At 50.5% G+C, this 19019-nt stretch overlaps 2 protein-coding genes across 2 annotated transcripts in view; both read right to left on the reverse strand.

Moving 5' to 3' along the window:
• Positions 1-19019, reverse strand: part of LOC142488444 (uncharacterized) — a 118437-nt gene that overhangs the window by 83625 nt on the left and 15793 nt on the right. The gene's annotated exons all lie outside the window — the stretch shown is intronic.
• LOC142488870 (uncharacterized) lies at positions 3380-5243 on the reverse strand. Its single transcript, XM_075589206.1, has 2 exons — positions 5213-5243; positions 3380-5079 (listed from the first exon to the last, which is right to left on the reverse strand). Exons 1-2 carry the CDS (start codon positions 5241-5243, stop codon positions 3395-3397), a joined length of 1716 nt encoding a protein of 571 aa, XP_075445321.1. The 3' UTR covers positions 3380-3394.

The following is a 19019-nucleotide window of genomic DNA, read 5'->3' on the forward strand; positions in this document are numbered from 1 at the left end:
TTGCTGGGGTGCTGTGATTGGATATCTTTAGGTATGCTAACTGGCTTGTCAGCTACTTCCGGTGTAGCGGCCGCTGAGGGCGGAGCGGGCGCCCCTGGGCATCGTCCCGTTCACCATTCATGTTTGGTTTGTGCTGCGGGATGCGGCGTCCTGTGTGACTGGCTCGGCAGGTAAGAAACTCTGTGTGTTGGAAGGTCGGGTGGAGGGTGTTTTATAAGGGGGGGAGGGGGAGGGGTGTGAGCGACCGTGGAAGGGGGTGGGTCCGTGTTGTGGCTTCTGTGAGTTTGTGGATGGGCATCTTTGGGCATGTAGGTTGCCGTGCCAACCACTTATTGCGTGGCGGTGTCTTTAAGATGTGTGACCAGCTCAGACCACTGCTCCGCTCACTATTCGCATTTGGGCTGCTGCGAGGGACGTGGCGTTTTGTGTTTCTGAGGTGGTAAGCGATCCTAGTGCTAGATGGCTACCTGGGGGACGTTTTGAGAGGGGGGAGGGGGGGAAGAGGGGGGTGGGTGGGTGTGGGGGGGGAGTGGATGAGAGGGAGGAGTGGATGGGGGGGGGGTGCGGGTGTAGGGGAGGGATTGGGGGGAGTAGGTGGTAATGGGGGGGGGGGGTACTGGTGTGAATGTCGTCGCGTCACTTTGGTAACTTTTTACAGTGGGCATGTAGTTATGCGTGCTGGTAGGTCATAGTTACTGTTGTATCCTGGGGACCTCAACTTTGGTTGCGTAGAGGGGTATGGGGAACCTGCGTGATGGGGTTCATATTTATTGAGGTGGCCGGGGAGAGGGAGGGGGGGCAGCGGGAGGGCTGGGGGGGACGGGAGGGGCACGTGGAAAGGTGGTCATGGGGGGGGGGCTGTTGTGGGTCCATAGTTGAACCCCTTTGGGTATATGAAGTAACTTGTTACATTGGTTTGAGGTGCTTCGAGGTGTGTGTGATCTTGCGTTTTTGGAGTGGCAAGTGGGGTGATCGCTGTGCTGGGTGGTCGGATGGAAAGCTTTCTTGTAAGGGGGGGGGAGAGAGGGGAGGGGGGGGGGCGGTGGGTCTCTGCTGAGGATCATATGTGGAGTGTAATCAGCTGTTTGCGTCTGGGAGTGTGGTGTTAGCCGCCGTGTGTCCCCATCTTGGTGTGCTGGGGGCGGGCAGAGGGGGGGGAAAGAGAATAGGGGGGGGAAAGTGGTGAGGGGAAGTGGTGAGGGGGGGAGGGCTAGGAGAGGTGGGCGGGGCTGGCCCGCTTTGTAGTTTATTGAGGTATATGGTGTAGAAAACATAACTATCATAAACATAACTAAATTATTTAACATAACTGGGACATGGTTCTTAACAGGGATTTGAACTGCATATAAGAGTGGTGGTGGGGGAGGGGGGGTGAAGGTGCAACTCGGAGGGGGTGTTCAGCAAACTCAACAGGGGAATCGGTCTTCTTGCATCAGTCTAGGCGGGGGGGGCAACTATATCTTGTGGGGCCCAGGTATAACGTTTATCTGGGGGGAAGATATGCAAACCTGGTCCGGGCGAGGTCCACGGGCAGGTCGAGGAGTTCCCAGCGGGGCCTGGCAGGTAAAGCTGCCAAGTGGATCGGGTTTCCCCTCTCCCGCCTCCGCGCCTCTCAACTCGCCTGGTCTGCTTACAGCGGTGTATGCGCCGGTCCCCGTCAACTATACCTTGGGGTGCTGGGGTCTTGCGGCTCAGCTGAACAACAGAACAAAGGTAAGCGGATCCGTGTAAGCCCCCCACCCTCCCTCGGGGCTCCCAATAGGATCACAAGCAGGCAAGGGCCCTGGACTGCAGGGCCTCTTCACCGGGTGATCAGGCCTGATGTTCCAGCTGGTCGGTCGATCTCTCCGATGCTCTGCTGGGTCTCCGCTCCTGATCTGCACTCCGTGTCTCCCTCCGCGTGGTGTCCGGCTCAGGTGGTAACGTCAGGCCGAGCTCGCGGGCGAATCCCTGCATCTCTTCAGGTAGTCTGATGGATCTCTGTTTTCCTCCTCTGTTTACTATGAGTCGGAACGGGAATCCCTACCGGTAAGGTATGTCGTTTTCCCGTAATAGCTGGGTGAGTGGCTTGAGTTCTCGGCGTCTCTCCACTGTGATGCTGGCGAGGTCACTAAATATTTGAATCGGCTCATTCTGAAAGGTTAGGTAGTTCGCCTTTCTACTTGCCGCCATTACTTTCTCCTTCGTGGAGTAGCTGTGGAGGCGCACTATGATGTCCTGCCTGCGTTTCGGGTCGTTTGAACGGGGACCTAGTGCACGGTGTGCGCAATCTATTTCTAGGTCTCTTGTGTCTAAGCCCGTGCAGAGTGTATTGAAGAGGTCCGTCAGGTAGGGCCGAATGAGCTCAGGGAGAACCGTTTCCGGGACATTCCGGATCCGGAGATTCTGTCTCCGGTCCCGGTTCTCTTGATCTTCTATGCTGTCCTTCAGGAGTCTGACCTCATCTCCCAGACGCATGATCTCATCGTCTGCTGCAGCTTGGGCTTGTAGAGACTCTTCTAATTTGCTCTCCAGGTCGTCCGTTCTTTGCTCTCGCAGGCCTGACACCATTTCCCTGAGCTCCTGCTTGAGGGTTTTGTGCAGTCTATCGTGCATATTTGAGAGGAGTTCCTCCAAGTATGTGCGGGTAATTTCCCTTTCCAGGGTTGGTTCTACGGCATGTGTGTTGCCGGCTCGGTGCGGGGATGTGGCCGCGTGGTGTTCGGCGCCATCATGGGGTCCCTGCATGTCCTCAGGGCCGCGTTTTTGCTGCGGCTGAAAGCACTTCGGGACACCTTTTGAGGCTGGCGTTTTTGCCTTTTGTGGCATGTTGTATGGTTCGGACGTCGTTCAAGGGCTGTCTCTGTTGATTTTGTGGGGAGTAAAAGGTCTTTTCTGATCTTTTTATGCTCGAGGGTTTTAGAGCTCCCTGACTAACCCACCATCTTGGATGACGTCACCGGAAGTCATGTTATTATCACTATTTTAAGTGTTTCGTCGGGTTTTATTTTGTATATTAAAACTTTATTATTTTTTGTACTCTTGTGTGAGCGATTAGCGGTCGACCCTATTTGGTGGGTTTGCCTATTTAAGCCTTTATGGTGGCCACGCAAATCTTAGTGTGACCTATCTTGAGCGCAATTACTAGGGGTTTTCTGATCTCTCATGATCTTTTGTTTGTGTGTTTCTGCTGGATTCCTTATAGCTGCAGCATGTGAAAGTCATGGAGCTTCCAGACCCGCTCCCACTTCCCTCTCTTGGTAAGTATTGAATTACCGGTTAGTTTTATTACTGTAGTATTACTATTCTAACGGTATATTGCCAAATCCTCCTCTGAAAAATTAAATGTTTCATCTCATGTATCAATCCTCATGTGTGTAAGGAGGCTGATCATCTGTGAAAGGGTTTCTCGACACTATGTACATGGAAATGGTTTCTTCCCTGTATGAATCCTGTGGTGGGTGAGGAGATCTTTCTTCTGAGAAAAGCTTTTACTACATTCTGCACATGTGAATGGTTTCTCTCCTGTATGAATCTGCTCATGTCTGAGGAGATTTGTCTTCCGAGAAAAGCTTTTACAACACTCTGCACATGTGAATGGTTTCTCTCCAGTATGAGTCATATGGTGTAAGAGGAGGTTTTTCTTAATATGGAATTGTTTCCCACACTCTGTACATGTGAATGGTTTCTCCCCTGTATGAATCCACTCATGGTTGAGGAGCGTCACCTTCAGAGAAAAGCTTTTACTACACTCTGTACATGTGAATGGTTTCTCCCCTGTATGAATCCGCTCATGTTTGAGGAGATCTGTTTTCTGAGAAAAGCTTTTACTACACTCTGCACATGTGAATGGTTTCTCTCCTGTATGAATCTGCTCATGTCTGAGGAGATTTGTCTTCCGAGAAAAGCTTTTACTACATTCTGCACATGTGAATGGTTTCTCTCCAGTATGAGTCATATGGTGTGTAAGGAGGTTTTTCTTAATATGGAATTTTTTCCCACACTCTGTACATGTGAATGGTTTCTCCCCTGTATGAATCCGCTCATGGTTGAGGAGCGTCGCCTTCAGAGAAAAGCTTTTACTACACTCTGTACATGTGAATGGTTTCTTCCCTGTATGAATCCTGTGGTGGGTGAGGAGATTTGTCTTCTGAGAAAAGCTTTTACTACACTCTGTACATGTGAATGGATTCTGCCCTGTATGAGTAATCTGGTGTCTGAGGAGGTTTCTCTTAATACTGAATTGTTTCCCACACTCTGTACATGTGAATGGTTTCTCCCCTGTATGAGTCATCTGGTGTATGAGAAGATTGAACTTAATTCTGAATTGTTTCCCACACTCTGAACATGTGAATGGTTTCTCCCCTGTATGAATCCGCTCATGTTTGAGGAGATCTGACTTCTGTGAAAAGCTTTTACTACACTCTGCACATGTGAATGGTTTTTCCCCTGTATGAATCCTTTGGTGTATGAGAAGATTGAACTTAATTCTGAATTGTTTCCCACAGTCTGAACATGTGAATGGTTTCTCCCCTGTATGAATCCGCTCATGTTTGAGGAGATCTGTCTTCTGGGAAAAGCTTTTACTACACTCTGAACATGTGAATGGTTTCTCTCCTGTATGAATAATCTGGTGCCTGAGGAGGGTCCTTTTGGTACTTAACTGTTTCCCACACACTGTACAAGTAAAAGGAGTCACTGCTGTCTGAATCATCTGGTGTGGAAGAAGTTTCCCCTTCAGTGAGAAACTGCTCCCACCATCTGTACATGTAAAGGTTTGCTCCCTAGCGGGGACACAAAGGTGTGTGAGCAGGTCCCTGTCCAGTGAGAATCTTTTGCCACACTGACAACAGAGAAAAGGCTGAGCTCCACGGCTGGTTCTTAAATCTCTCGCATACCTTTTGCTGAACCCATATTTAGAGTCCGTCTCTGCTGTGTGCTGTACAAGGTCTGTAAATTCACCATCATGTGGCACTGGTTCCTTGCACGTTTCTAAAATGTGGCAGGAATCATTGTTTTTTGGCACTTCTGGGCGGTGAGGAGTCAGCCAGCTTCTGTATGTATCAGAGCTCAAGTTCTGTTCCTCATTCAGGCCGATCTCTAACAGAAGTAAACAAAAAAGACAGAACAAATGTTATCAATCCGTAAATCAAATTACTGAACGCAAATTACAAATCCAAAACACTGAAGAATGTATTTCAACAATACATAATTAACTAAATGTTCTCTTCACCCAGGGTTTTAAACTTGTAGCACATGGGCATCCAGTGGCCCCTAATGATTGTGGTGGTGGTTCCCGAAGGTCTGAAAAGTATTTGTAGCAGCTCTCACAGTGAAATCATTTTGATACTGTGATAAACGCCCCTCTTTTGTAGTGCTGACGTCTGTCTGGGTTCTTCCCGACACAGTCTTCTAGGGTTAATTATACAACAAACAGGATCATGCAAAGTATTATGCTGCTTAACTCAGGCTTCTGCCTGCTTTATTTTCATCCAAGTAAGGTACTGCAGCTTTAACATGTGAAGGTTAGAGGTACTCAGATACTTTCATTCAGCAGTTCACACATTTCAGTATTACAATATTTCCCACACTGTTATTTCAAGAAATAAAACCAAAATCATATAAGCAAAATCCTATCCCTTTCAGGGATCTAACTACACATCAGAATCAGTCTCTCTAACAGCTGCTGGCCAACTAAACTGGTTCCCCAGCTTAAAACAATGCTCTCTCATTTAGGGACACAAGATACAGCACAGTCTTTTAGCAACAGCAGTAACCATTTGTTTTGTCTTATCTGTTCGTGGAGTCCAGGCAAATCCTCTGGTACTGTGATACGTGGAGGGGCCGTCAACCCCGATACTGGATGCAGGGGAGCAGCGATACCCCCAGCCTCCAGGCTCCAAGGAGAGAGAGAGAGAGAAATGCAAAACCTCTCTGCTCTAAATACCTGTGCATGTGATTAGAAGAGCAGGTGAGGGAGAACTAGAGCCATTGTAATCTGTGGTCTGGATTTTCCATCCAGCTGCCTGAGTTAATGGGAAGCTGTGGAACGGATCATTTGTAACTATTCCTGCACTTTCTGCTCTAAAATGGGGCAGAAAGCTGCCTAACATCTTTGGACTATGTCACATATCCCCCTCCCCAGCTCACACCTACTGGGGTGAGCGGCCATGGACCTCACTGGGGTGAGCGTCCTACCTGAAATACTTGAGCTAACTCCTCAGTACAACATTAAGTATTCACATGACACGAATATGAACTTCATTATATAATTTACCAACTGAAAGGGCCATCAACCCTGTATATTAATTTGTAGTTTAGCTACATTTTCAACACAGAGAACCAATATAACACTGTACCCTTGACAAAATGCTTATTTTAGAGGCCTAATATACCTTAACTACAATACCTTATTTGCATAGTTAAGTGTCCGTGACATAGTCCACACGTGTAATAACAAAAAAATATCGGTCAATTCCCCAAACCCATTTTTTTTTTCTTTGACTTCCAGTCCATTACATTTCCTGACTTTATTTCATAGGCCGCTGCAAACTGCAAATGACTGGACTGTTTCTTTAGCTTCTGACGGAACTCTGGGCCCGGATAGTCTTTGTCTTTATATTGTGGCCCAGAGTGGCGAGATCCGGAAAAATTCAAGGCCAGCGTTGACCTTCGTCGCTTTTGATTTGCGACCTTTGAACCTTTATGGTACTTCTTACTGCCATGTATTTTCTCATGACCATCACTCACAGAGATTTGGGATTTTTCCTTTGGGGCAATTATATGGTATTTAGAAGATGAAGCACTGATTACCTGGAGCACCTTCACCTTGATGGGGCTCTCACTAACTCTGGCTCTACCCTGTGGCATTTTACCTTTGCAGCCGGCAGGCATGTAGTCTTGAACCTCTCTTTCCTGAGGTCTACATTTATTCAGGCGGAAGTACCGCTGGATAACCAGTGACGCATTTCTCAGGGTTTGATAGCGAATCCTGTTCTGTGTCATCCTAGTCAGAGACTGGATTTTTATAGTTGCTCCTTTCATAATGAGGAACCTGTTTCGTACCATGCGGGCACGGTAGAATGATTGAAGAACACAGGCTGCTTTATTCCGGTGATTGAACACACGAATTTTCATCCCTCTGTAGGCAGCCTGTAGGATGATAGTTGCGGCGCGTTTACGCTGATAATTTTCTCTTTCCCTTCTTCCTTGGATAAGAGCTTTGCAGTGCTTCTGAATTATTCTAATGCTTTTCTCCTTTTTCAAAATGTTAAGTTCCTCCACGAGAGAATTCTGTTTTGTGCATACATCTCGCAATTCTGTTCTCAGAGCGTCCATTTCTTCCTGGTGCTGGCTCTGAGTGTGCATCAGTGCTTCCTGCACTTCTAATTTTTCCTGAGTCAACTGTTTCTTTATTTTTTCTGCTTGGTCAGTCAAATCTGAATTTTCCAATTTCAGAGTCTCATTTTCTTGCTTTACAGTCTCTAACTCACTTAGGGCAATCTCATGGGTTTGCTTCAACATTCCCAGCTCTGTGTTCAGACCGTGGCCCTCCAGGCGCAAGTGTTGCACCTCTGTGCTGAGCGCATGAACCTCTTGTAGAGCCTTCCCGTATTTCTGTTTTAGGATAGCAATCAATTTGTCAGACTTAATCTGTTTTTCATCCATGGTGACAATTACGGTGTTGGCCTTTTCCAGACTAGTCGTCACCTCTTCCAGCTCACTCCGTAAGAGAGACTCTGTTTTCTTCAAAGCCTCGTGCTCTTGTAAAGCTGGAAGTATACACCTCTGTAACTCGGCGTTCGCTTCTCGCTCCTTGTTCCAACATTCTCGCACCTTATTGTTAGATTCTTGCTCCTTCTTCCAACATTCTCGCTCCTTCACCAAATCCTGCCACAGGACTTCATAATTATGGCGGGCAGCTTGGAGTGCAGAAACCAAAGCCTCTTTATCCTGGTTCAAGGATTCAGCTTCCCTTTGCTCCTCCTTTTCCTTTGCCACTGTTCCCGTGACAATTCTGCCGATCACTCCGGTCTGCAGCACATCTCGGCGCCTTTCTGACGCATGTCCTGACAGCGCAGGTTCAAGTGGCTCGGTCACTTCCCCTGTGACTTGAGGGACAGTTTTCTTTTTCTTCTTCTTTCTTTTTGCTTTATTAGCTCCAGAGATATCAGTGGTACTGGGCACACGCTCACTGGTATCAGCTTCCACATCTTGCTTGCACACATAGGGCGTTGCTTGCTTTTGCAGCTGTTTGTCTTTGAAAATTTTGGGGCACACATCTTCCATGTGACCTACTTTATGACAGGCCCAGCATACTAAATTCATCTGTGGGTACGGCTCTCCTCCAGGGGCCACATACGAGTCGTCATCATCATCGTATGGCCTGAAGGGACACTGTTTTTCATGATTATGTACATTACAAAACAAACATTTCACGTCGGCCATTTTAGAAACCCGGCAGGAACAATTTGCTAGCTGCAATTTCACTCCCTTCAGCAACTTGCATACAGCACTTGCTAGCTGCAAATTCACTCACTTCAGCAAAATGCATTAGCTTTCCAAACAGCACTTGCTAGATGCAATTTTTTTTTTTTCTTCTTCAGCAAAACATTTTGATTTTCTGTTTGGGTTCAGGGTGCTATTGCATCCACACTTCGCACATTCTCTGTGTATGCTAGAAGCACAACTGATATACACATTGGGACAGACTTCACTCATAGCATCTGTACTTTAGTTCAGCTCGGCGGCCATTTTAAACCCCCGCATTTATTTGCAAACCCACAGACTTTTTAGTGTCGACCCGCATTCTCCACCATATGTGACAAACGCCCCTCTTTTGTAGTGCTGACGTCTGTCTGGGTTCTTCCCGACACAGTCTTCTAGGGTTAATTATACAACAAACAGGATCATGCAAAGTATTATGCTGCTTAACTCAGGCTTCTGCCTGCTTTATTTTCATCCAAGTAAGGTACTGCAGCTTTAACATGTGAAGGTTAGAGGTACTCAGATACTTTCATTCAGCAGTTCACACATTTCAGTGTTACAATATTTCCCACACTGTTATTTCAAGAAATAAAACCAAAATCATATAAGCAAAATCCTATCCCTTTCAGGGATCTAACTACACATCAGAATCAGTCTCTCTAACAGCTGCTGGCCAACTAAACTGGTTCCCCAGCTTAAAACAATGCTCTCTCATTTAGGGACACAAGATACAGCACAGTCTTTTAGCAACAGCAGTAACCATTTGTTTTGTCTTATCTGTTCGTGGAGTCCAGGCAAATCCTCTGGTACTGTGATACGTGGAGGGGCCGTCAACCCCGATACTGGATGCAGGGGAGCAGCGATACCCCCAGCCTCCAGGCTCCAAGGAGAGAGAGAGAGAGAAATGCAAAACCTCTCTGCTCTAAATACCTGTGCATGTGATTAGAAGAGCAGGTGAGGGAGAACTAGAGCCATTGTAATCTGTGGTCTGGATTTTCCATCCAGCTGCCTGAGTTAATGGGAAGCTGTGGAACGGATCATTTGTAACTATTCCTGCACTTTCTGCTCTAAAATGGGGCAGAAAGCTGCCTAACATCTTTGGACTATGTCACAATACATATATAACTTTTATTTATTACTGTATTCATTATTTAACCCTTTGCGGTCCAATTGATTTTCACTAAGTGCGCCAGAAAAAAAAACAGCTTTATCTTTTTTGCATACACACTGCACACTGACACTCTCACAGCGCACTGCGCGCTCACTCACACACCTCACTGCGCACACCTCACTGCGCACTGCGCACACCTCACTGCGCACAGCACACACACCTCACTGCGCACAGCACACACACCTCACTGCGCACAGCACACACACCTCACTGCGCACAGCACACACACCTCACTGCGCACAGCACACACCGCACTGCGCACAGCACACACACCTCACTGCGCACAGCACACACACCTCACTGCGCACAGCACACACACCTCACTGCGCACAGCACACACACCTCACCGCGCACAGCACACACACCTCACCGCGCACAGCACACACACCTCACCGCGCACAGCACACACACCTCACCGCGCACAGCACACACACCTCACCGCGCACAGCACACACACCTCACCGCGCACAGCACACACACCTCACCGCGCACAGCACACACACCTCACCGCGCACAGCACACACACCCAACCGCGCACAGCACACACCTCACTGCGCACAGCACACACACCTCACTGCGCACAGCACACACACCTCACTGCGTACAGCACACACACCTCACTGCGCACAGCACACACACCTCACTGCGCACAGCACACACACCTCACTGCGCACAGCACACACACCTCACTCCGCACAGCACACACACCTCACTGCGCACAGCACACACACCTCACTGCGTACAGCACACACACCTCACTGCGCACAGCACACACACCTCACTGCGCACAGCACACACACCTCACCGCGCACAGCACACACACCTCACCGCGCACAGCACACACACCTCACCGCGCACAGCACACACACCCCACCGCGCACAGCACACACACCTCACCGCGCACAGCACACACACCTCACCGCGCACAGCACACACACCTCACCGAGCACAGCACACACACCTCACCGAGCACAGCACACACACCTCACCGAGCACAGCACACACACCTCACCGACCACAGCACACACCTCACCGAGCACAGCACACACCTCACCGAGCACAGCACACACCTCACCGAGCACAGCACACACCTCACTGAGCACAGCACACACCTCACTGAGCACAGCACACACCTCACTGAGCACAGCACACACACCTCACTTAGCACAGCACACACACCTCACTTAGCACAACACACACACCTCAATGAGCACAGCACACACACCTCAATGAGCACAGCACACACACCTCAATGAGCACAGCACACACTCACAACACACATCACACCACACTCAAAGCACCCCACCCCCCTACCTACGGTGTCTGCTGCTGGGGCATCGTGGGGCTGCGGATCGGTGCAGGGCTGGGAGGGGGGTCAGTGGGACTGCTGGGGTGCAAGACTACTGATGGGGATCGGTGCCGGGCTGGGGGGGAGGGGGGTCAGTCATATTAGTGCATTAATAATATCAACTAAACCAGACAGCAAACTATAGTGTAAAGATACTGTAAAGATACTGTAGAAGCCCATGTATGTATGTCTTTATTTATATAAATTAATTAATTAATTAGTGTTAGGTACCCTTGAGATGTGGTCTGTCGTGTAGGGGCTCAAGGGCTTACAACACTTTGGACAAAATGTTAAACTAAAAGACCATTTTATTCAAAAGATATCTATACATATATATTTAGGCACTGTACCGTATATAAGTTTCACTGGATGTGCACTGAGCTCTGTCTGTGTTTCATGTTCTGTCTCTGGTTTTAAATATATATTGCCATGCTCTGTAGCACTCCTCTGTGACACTTATATGCTTATATATATATGTTGTGGTTATTTTGGGGGTTCAATATGAGCTTGTAGGTGTCCTGTATGTTTTATTTATATAAGGCCCGCAGTGTACTCAGCACTTCACAGCAGAAACAATACAGTACAGGGAATTATATTACAATAAGTGCAACAACTGGCAGGGTGCAGGGCCGCTCATGGGGATCGGTGCCGGGCTGGGTGGTCAGTGAGACTGCTGGGGTGCGGGGCTGCTAATGGGGATTGGTGCCAAGCTGGGAGGGTACGGGGGGTGGTCAAAGAAACTGCTGGGGTGCGGGGCTGCTGATGGGGATCGGTGCAGTGTACTCAGCGCTTCACAGCAGAAACAATACAGTACAGGGAATTATATTACAATAAGTGCAACAAACACAATCAGACAATAGGCACGGGAATCCCTGCCCTGGAGAGCTTACAATCTAAGTGATGCAGTGACTACACTGCCCATGTAATCTTCTGCCATAAGACCCACAAACTAAACTGCTCCATTTTGTGTCATATTTTGTCAGTCACAAATACTATGCATATAATTTCCCAAGCACGCGGCCTTGGTGTAATATTTGACTCCTCTCTTTCCTTCTCCTCTCACATTCAAAACAAAGAACAAAAAGGAGCACTGCAGAAAAGAAGAACTGGAGGCAAAAGTAGAAAAAATAAAAGAGTTATTGAGACACAGCCTAAGCTAAAAGAAAAAACCTCCAAAGCGTTTCTCGCCATGGGCACTTTATCAAAGAGTGGTTTCCTGAGTCTAGAGAGTGTCACGTTATAGGCGCTCCCCGCCGGAAACACTGCCTACCTGTATCCCAGGTAAAAAAGTCCCATGGGAATAAAACAGTCCGGGGAAAATGTAACCACGGAAAGAAGGCAGTATAACTGTGGGGGAGAAATCCAGCAAAAGGACACAATAAAGAATACAATAACAATAAACTTAAATAGACTCATAAGGACAATAACAATCAAATGAAAAAGCATCAAATTTAAAAGTGGATAGGATGTGGAGAGAATAATATTATCTTATATTAATTAAATTAACTGTAACACCAAATAATATAATCACGTAATAAAATACATATAATAAACTCAACTACCAAGGCAAAGAACAATTTGAATCTTGATAGGGGGAATATACATAATGAATAAGATGTAAATAAATAAACCACACTGAGAAAATTGCCACAGTAAGGATACAATACTACTCATCAAATGTGACTAGAGAGAGACACATATGTATCTCAATGATAGAAACAAATGTATATGAAACACATAGTATTATATAACCTGAGAATGGGCAAAGGAGTAATATAGTTTAGAGAAAATGTTTTAGGTCCCATTCTGTATTATTCCCAAAAGGGGATAGAGTATTAAGTCAGTGGATCCAAAATATCTCACGCTGATTAAGCTGTTTAATTCTGTCACCCCCTCGTGTAGGGACAGGTATAGATTCAATCCCCTTGTGCAGAAACAGGTATAGATTCAATCCCCTTGTGCAGAAACAGGTATAGATTCAATCCCCTCGTGTAGGAACAGGTGTAGGATTCAATCGCTGAAAAATGAAATTGGACAAGTTTCCCAATGTACAATGTGTAATATGCTTGGAAACTGGGAGCATCTGATCTATTAAAAAACTAGAACGAGAGGAGGCGGGGTTTGGAGCCGAAACAAGATGGCTGTGTGATGCTGTAGCTCCACAAAGCGTGATAAAACATCTATTACCATCCTGGCTCATACTACACCAATTGATATTGTCCAAATCCAAATAGCCCACGAAGCGCTGATCATTTCAAGGCCATAAATATACACAAATAAGACATTAATTGGATATTAATTAGACATCTCTCGAATAACCTGGGTACTGGGGCCTATTGTGCAGAACAGCAGGTGAGGCCCCAGAGCAGAGCTCCTTCAAGGATCGTGGCCTGATGTCAAGCTCTCCCCTGGCTTCCCCTGCCCGCAGAGAGCAAGAGCCATAATAAGGGCAAACTCACAGGAGGGAGAACTGGGTGAGTAGCACGAGGTTCAGGAGCGGCTGGGTGACATCCAAAATGGCCGTCACTGCCCTGTAACAGAGAGGGCCGTCACTGCCCTGTAACAGAGAGCTACCTGCCCCCGGCCGGAGAGCGCCTCTCTGTACCCCCCTTCATCTCCATCTGCTCACCCCGCTCCGCTGTGGGGGGTTTGGGGATATCAGTGGTCCTGGCCGAGGTGGTGCGGGGCTCCGGTGCAGCTACTGGCTGCCTAAAGTGGCCGCTCTGTAAAGGAGAGGGGGCTCGGTACAGGATTCATCTTTTCCTGTCTAACGGCCGTGCGGGGTGAGCCGTGAGCCGCTTCGATCTACCCCCTGCTTACCTGCGCTCCCTCCGCTTCCTTCCGCCTCCCGGTGCCTCCGAGGTGAAGTCTGGGCAGAGCTGCTGCAGGGGCTGGAGCGGCCGAGCTCCCTGCGTTCCAGCCTGCGTGTCAGCCAAATCCAAAATGGCCGCCGCAGGGCTGATTTAAAGAAACAGCTCCCCACAGGACAGTAATTAAATAAATATACAAAAAACAAAAAAAAAGCAGCCTAACCAAGCCAAGTAGAGACTGTAACAACACTTGCAAAAGCAGGTTTATAAAACACTACATTGCTGGCAACAACAAATTGGTTCCCTGAAATTGAGAAAGGCAGATTAGAGGGGCTGAGTGCTCCAACTGGGGGCAGAGGGGGAGAGATCACCTTGCCTCACTAGACTGCTGTTAGAACCATACAGCCACTGCACAGAAACGCCTCCCCTGATGTTGGAGCTCCCCAATGCATGGCCACCTAAGCTTCAAAAATAAAGAAAAGAGACTTCCGGTGACGTCACCGCTAATGGCAGGTTAGGAGAAGAGCTTCCGACACCCTACCCACGAAGAGAGTTAGAATCGCGCAATAAAATCGGCAGAGACCCCCCAAAAGACGTCACCACCCTCCCCTAACCCCCCAGGCATGGCGGGGAAGCCTCAAAAGAAGAATCAGAACCCCATTTCCAAATTCCTCCAGCCTAACCCGCGCCCGCTGGAGCCGTCCTCAGACTCCAAGATGGCCCCGAGGAGCAGGAAACATGCCGCGGAGGCCGCAACCCCGGAGCCAAACGCCTCCGATACCTCCAGAACTTGGCAAAGAGTTCTTTGAAGAGCTTCTCCTACGAATGCGCCAGAGGATTCATGGAGGACCTGGAGAAGGTTCTAAGGGACATACGGTGCGGACGTAAGCAGCTTAACCGCGAGGACGGACGCAGTGGAGGAACGAATCACCACCATATCGGATGCCCACTCCAGAATGGAAGACGATATGGCCCGAATGGGGCACGAAATTGCTGCGCTTAAAAGCTCTATTGAGGACCAGGAAAATAGAGACAGGAGGCAGAACCTGCGCTTCAGGGGGATCCCGGAGTCGGTCTCGCCTGAGTCCCTCCAGACATACTTTAAGACACTTTTCCTGAACCTGGTCCCTACCCTATCTGAGCACGAACTCCAGCTCGATAGAGCTCAACCGAGCCCTGGGCCCAAAGTCCCCCGATCCTAATCGCCCCAGGGATGTCATAGTCCGATACCATACATACGCCACCAAGGAAAGGCTGGCGGCTGCAGCGAGGAGCGCCGGGAACCATTAAAAATGGCCGACCACGCGGTCCAAGTATTCAGCGACCTGTCCCGGTCCACGGTCCTGAAACGCTTGGACATGAAACCCCTTACCACCCTCCTCCGGGATCAAGGGATCCCATACCGATGGGGATTCCCTTTCAAGCTCATCGTCCCAAGAAACGGCCGTTTCTACACAATTTCGGACCCAGCCGACACGACCAACTTCCTGAAAGTCATAGGTGTCGTCCCCCCGCGAGGGGAAGAGAGGGCCCCTCGCGGAACAAGATCTGCCCCCCCCCCCCCCCCGACACCCCCCGAACATCCGAAAGGCTCGCCAATCAGCGGAATCCGTGAGCCAGCTTTGATGTCCTGAAAGACCTGCGAGGAACTTTCGAAACTTCAAACTCCCTTGCACTATCCCACCGTCGCTGCAGACCTCTACCCCCCGTAGCGTTGATACAGTACTCTGCGTACCCTGCGTTCCCTATTACACATTCCCTCCCTCCTCCCCCCCCACCAACACCCTACAACCCCCCACTTCCTCATCTTCCCCTCCCCACCTCCCCTCCCCCCCCCCCCTCCTCTCCTTGCCTCCCCCCCCTCCTCTCCTTGCCTCCCCCCCCATCTCTCCTTGCCTCTCCCCCCCTCCTCTCCTTACCTCCCCCCCCTCCTCTCCTTACCTCCCTCCCCCTCCTCTCCTTACCTCCCCCCCCCTCCTCTCCTTACCTCCCCCCCCTCCTCTCCTTACCTCCCCCCCCCCTCCCTACCTTCCCTGTCTTCATCCTTCGCTCCGGACAACTCCGAGATCCAGGTGACGTCCTACTACCACCAACGGAGACCCGCTCCCGAAGACCGGACACAAGATGGCGGCGAGAACTACTCGATCCCTCCGCGGAGCCGCACAACCAGAAACCAGGAGAGATGCACGTGTTCAGTCACTGTCTGGCCCAGAGAGGAAAAGGAGTCCCTTAAAGCTCCACACCCGAAGGAGTCATCCCCGCCGAGTCCACTCGTCCCCATGCTAGGGAAACCCCTGCCCCCCCCCCTCCCTTCCCACCATTTCCCTGGTCCCCCGACGGCGAAGCCCCGGACACCCCAAGCTATTGCACAGGGTTATACCTGGCCTCCCCAGGCACGGACGGTGAACGTTTCCCCTGCAGCAACAGGAGCAACCAGGATGTGGTATCGGAGCCCCCCCCCTCTCCCTCTCCCCGCTGACACCCCAGCCCCCTCCCCCCCACCCCCCACTCCTTACGGCGAGTTCTCAAACACTCCACGAAGCATCACACTGTCATTCGTGGCCTCCCTGGCACTGACACTGGCCGCCCCCCCTGCAACAGCCAAGACAGCCAGGTTGTATACGTGGAACCCCCCCCTCCCATATATGCCGCTCAGTTAGAAATGTAGGACAAACACCTGTGACCCTCCCCGGATGGGTCTTCTGTTCCCTCGGCGGACCCCTGCTATACTAGGGGAACACGCCGATATGAAGACAGGGGGCCGCTGCTGAGGCCTCTTAGCCCTCTGGCTACGGGGTGTGAGGGTCTGCCGAGGAGAGGAACGACAGGGGTTAAGGGGACCATGTGCATAACCACAGGCCCCTAGGTGTCTCGGACAACTGTTAGGAAATGTTATATATTGATATGTTTTGCAATACCTTAACTGCAGCAATGTGGGGAATTCAGAGAGATAGCAAACCCGCGCTCCTCCCCCCCCCCTCCCTACCCATCCCCCCCCGATTCCTCCCCCTCCCCCCACAACAGTAGAAAATCAAGCGGGGAATATGTGCACAAAACTGCAGCCTATGACTAGTTTGTCTGAAGTGTGAAATAATATGATTGTCCCCCCCCACCCCTCCCTCCCCCCCGCTCGCCCCCCTCCCCTCTCGACCCATTGCCTACACCCCCCCCTCCCCTTGCCCCCTCCCCGTACCACCTCCCACCCCAAAGTAGTTAGCACAGGCTCTAGCTGTACAACTTGCAAGGGGATGAATCACACAGTTGTGCCCCCCCCCCTGGGATGGAAGTACAAACTCCCAGAGTGAACCCACCCTCCCCCCCTCCACCTCCCCCCCTACTGTCTGTGAAGCAGTACCAGACCACAGAGGCCGTACAGTACTAGGGCCACAGCTATCAAACTCCCCCTCCCCTTTTCTTCTGTCGACCGAACTCTGCTCAACGCTGATGAAGACAGCGGTTTCACAATGTTACACATGGAAATGTTACAGCCTATCATGTCAGTAGCATTGTGGAGAAACAAGAGAGGCCGCACACCCGGGCTGCTCCACCTAGCCCCCCCCCTTTTTTTTCTCCCTACTCCCTCCCCCCCTCCCACTCCCTCCCCTCCCCCCCTCCCACTCCCCCCCCTCCCCTCTCGACCCATTGCCTACACCCCCCCCTCCCCTTGCCCCCTCCCCGTACCACCTCCCACCCCAAAGTAGTTAGCACAGGCTCTAGCTGTACAACTTGCAAGGGGATGAATCACACAGTTGTGCCCCCCCCCTGGGATGGAAGTACAAACTCCCAGAGTGAACCCACCCTCCCCCCCTCCACCTCCCCCCCTACTGTCTGTGAAGCAGTACCAGACCACAGAGGCCATACAGTACTAGGGCCACAGCTATCAAACTCCCCCTCCCCTTTTCTTCTGTCGACCGAACTCTGCTCAACGCTGATGAAGACAGCGGTTTCACAATGTTACACATGGAAATGTTACAGCCTATCATGTCAGTAGCATTGTGGAGAAACAAGAGAGGCCGCACACCCGGGCTGCTCCACCTAGCCCCCCCCCTTTTTTTTCTCCCTACTCCCTCCCCCCCTCCCACTCCCTCCCCTCCCCCCCTCCCACTCCCCCCCCTCCCCTCTCGACCCATTGCCTACACCCCCCCCTCCCCTTGCCCCCTCCCCGTACCACCTCCCACCCCAAAGTAGTTAGCACAGGCTCTAGCTGTACAACTTGCAAGGGGATGAATCACACAGTTGTGCCCCCCCCCTGGGATGGAAGTACAAACTCCCAGAGTGAACCCACCCTCCCCCCCTCCACCTCCCCCCCTACTGTCTGTGAAGCAGTACCAGACCACAGAGGCCATACAGTACTAGGGCCACAGCTATCAAACTCCCCCTCCCCTTTTCTTCTGTCGACCGAACTCTGCTCAACGCTGATGAAGACAGCGGTTTCACAATGTTACACATGGAAATGTTACAGCCTATCATGTCAGTAGCATTGTGGAGAAACAAGAGAGGCCGCACACCCGGGCTGCTCCACCTAGCCCCCCCCCTTTTTTTTCTCCCTACTCCCTCCCCCCCTCCCACTCCCTCCCCTCCCCCCCTCCCACTCCCTCCCCTCCCCCCCCCACTCCCTCCCCATTCCCCCTCTCACCCCCGCCCCCCCCCCCAATGTGACACCAGAGTCTACACTCAAGGTTATTGTCTCAAACTCCAAATGTAAAGTTACCCATGTTAGGTTGTTGTTCAATACGTTATGACTCAAACCCTTGCACCCTCCCCCCCGGAGTGTCGCCAGGGTCAACACTCAAGGTTATTGTCTCAAGCTTTAAGTGTAAAGTTACCTGTGTCAGGTTGTTGTTCAAGAAGTTGTGATTCAAACCCTCACACCCTCCCCCCCCAGGGACGCGAGTACAAGTTCCCAAGAGGAGCCCAACCCCCCCCCCCCCCCAAGAGTGACATCAGGGTCTTCACTCGAGGTTATTGAATCAAGTTCTAATTGCTTAGTTTTGTATGTCTCAATATAGTTCAAGAAACTATGACTCCAATGCCCCCCCCCCTTCCCCCCTCCTGAGATGCGAGTATGAGCTCCTAGCGAACACCCACTCCCCCCCCCAGATCACATCCGTGTCCACTATATACAGAATTGGAAGGACGCCTTAGGCCTCCTCAACCACTAAACTATAAACTGCATAGCGAAAACAGGAGAGCCACCCCCCCTTCCCCCCCCCCCTCTCCCCAG

Source organism: Ascaphus truei, chromosome 2 (assembly GCF_040206685.1).
Source record: "Ascaphus truei isolate aAscTru1 chromosome 2, aAscTru1.hap1, whole genome shotgun sequence".
Classification (NCBI taxonomy): domain Eukaryota; kingdom Metazoa; phylum Chordata; class Amphibia; order Anura; family Ascaphidae; genus Ascaphus; species Ascaphus truei.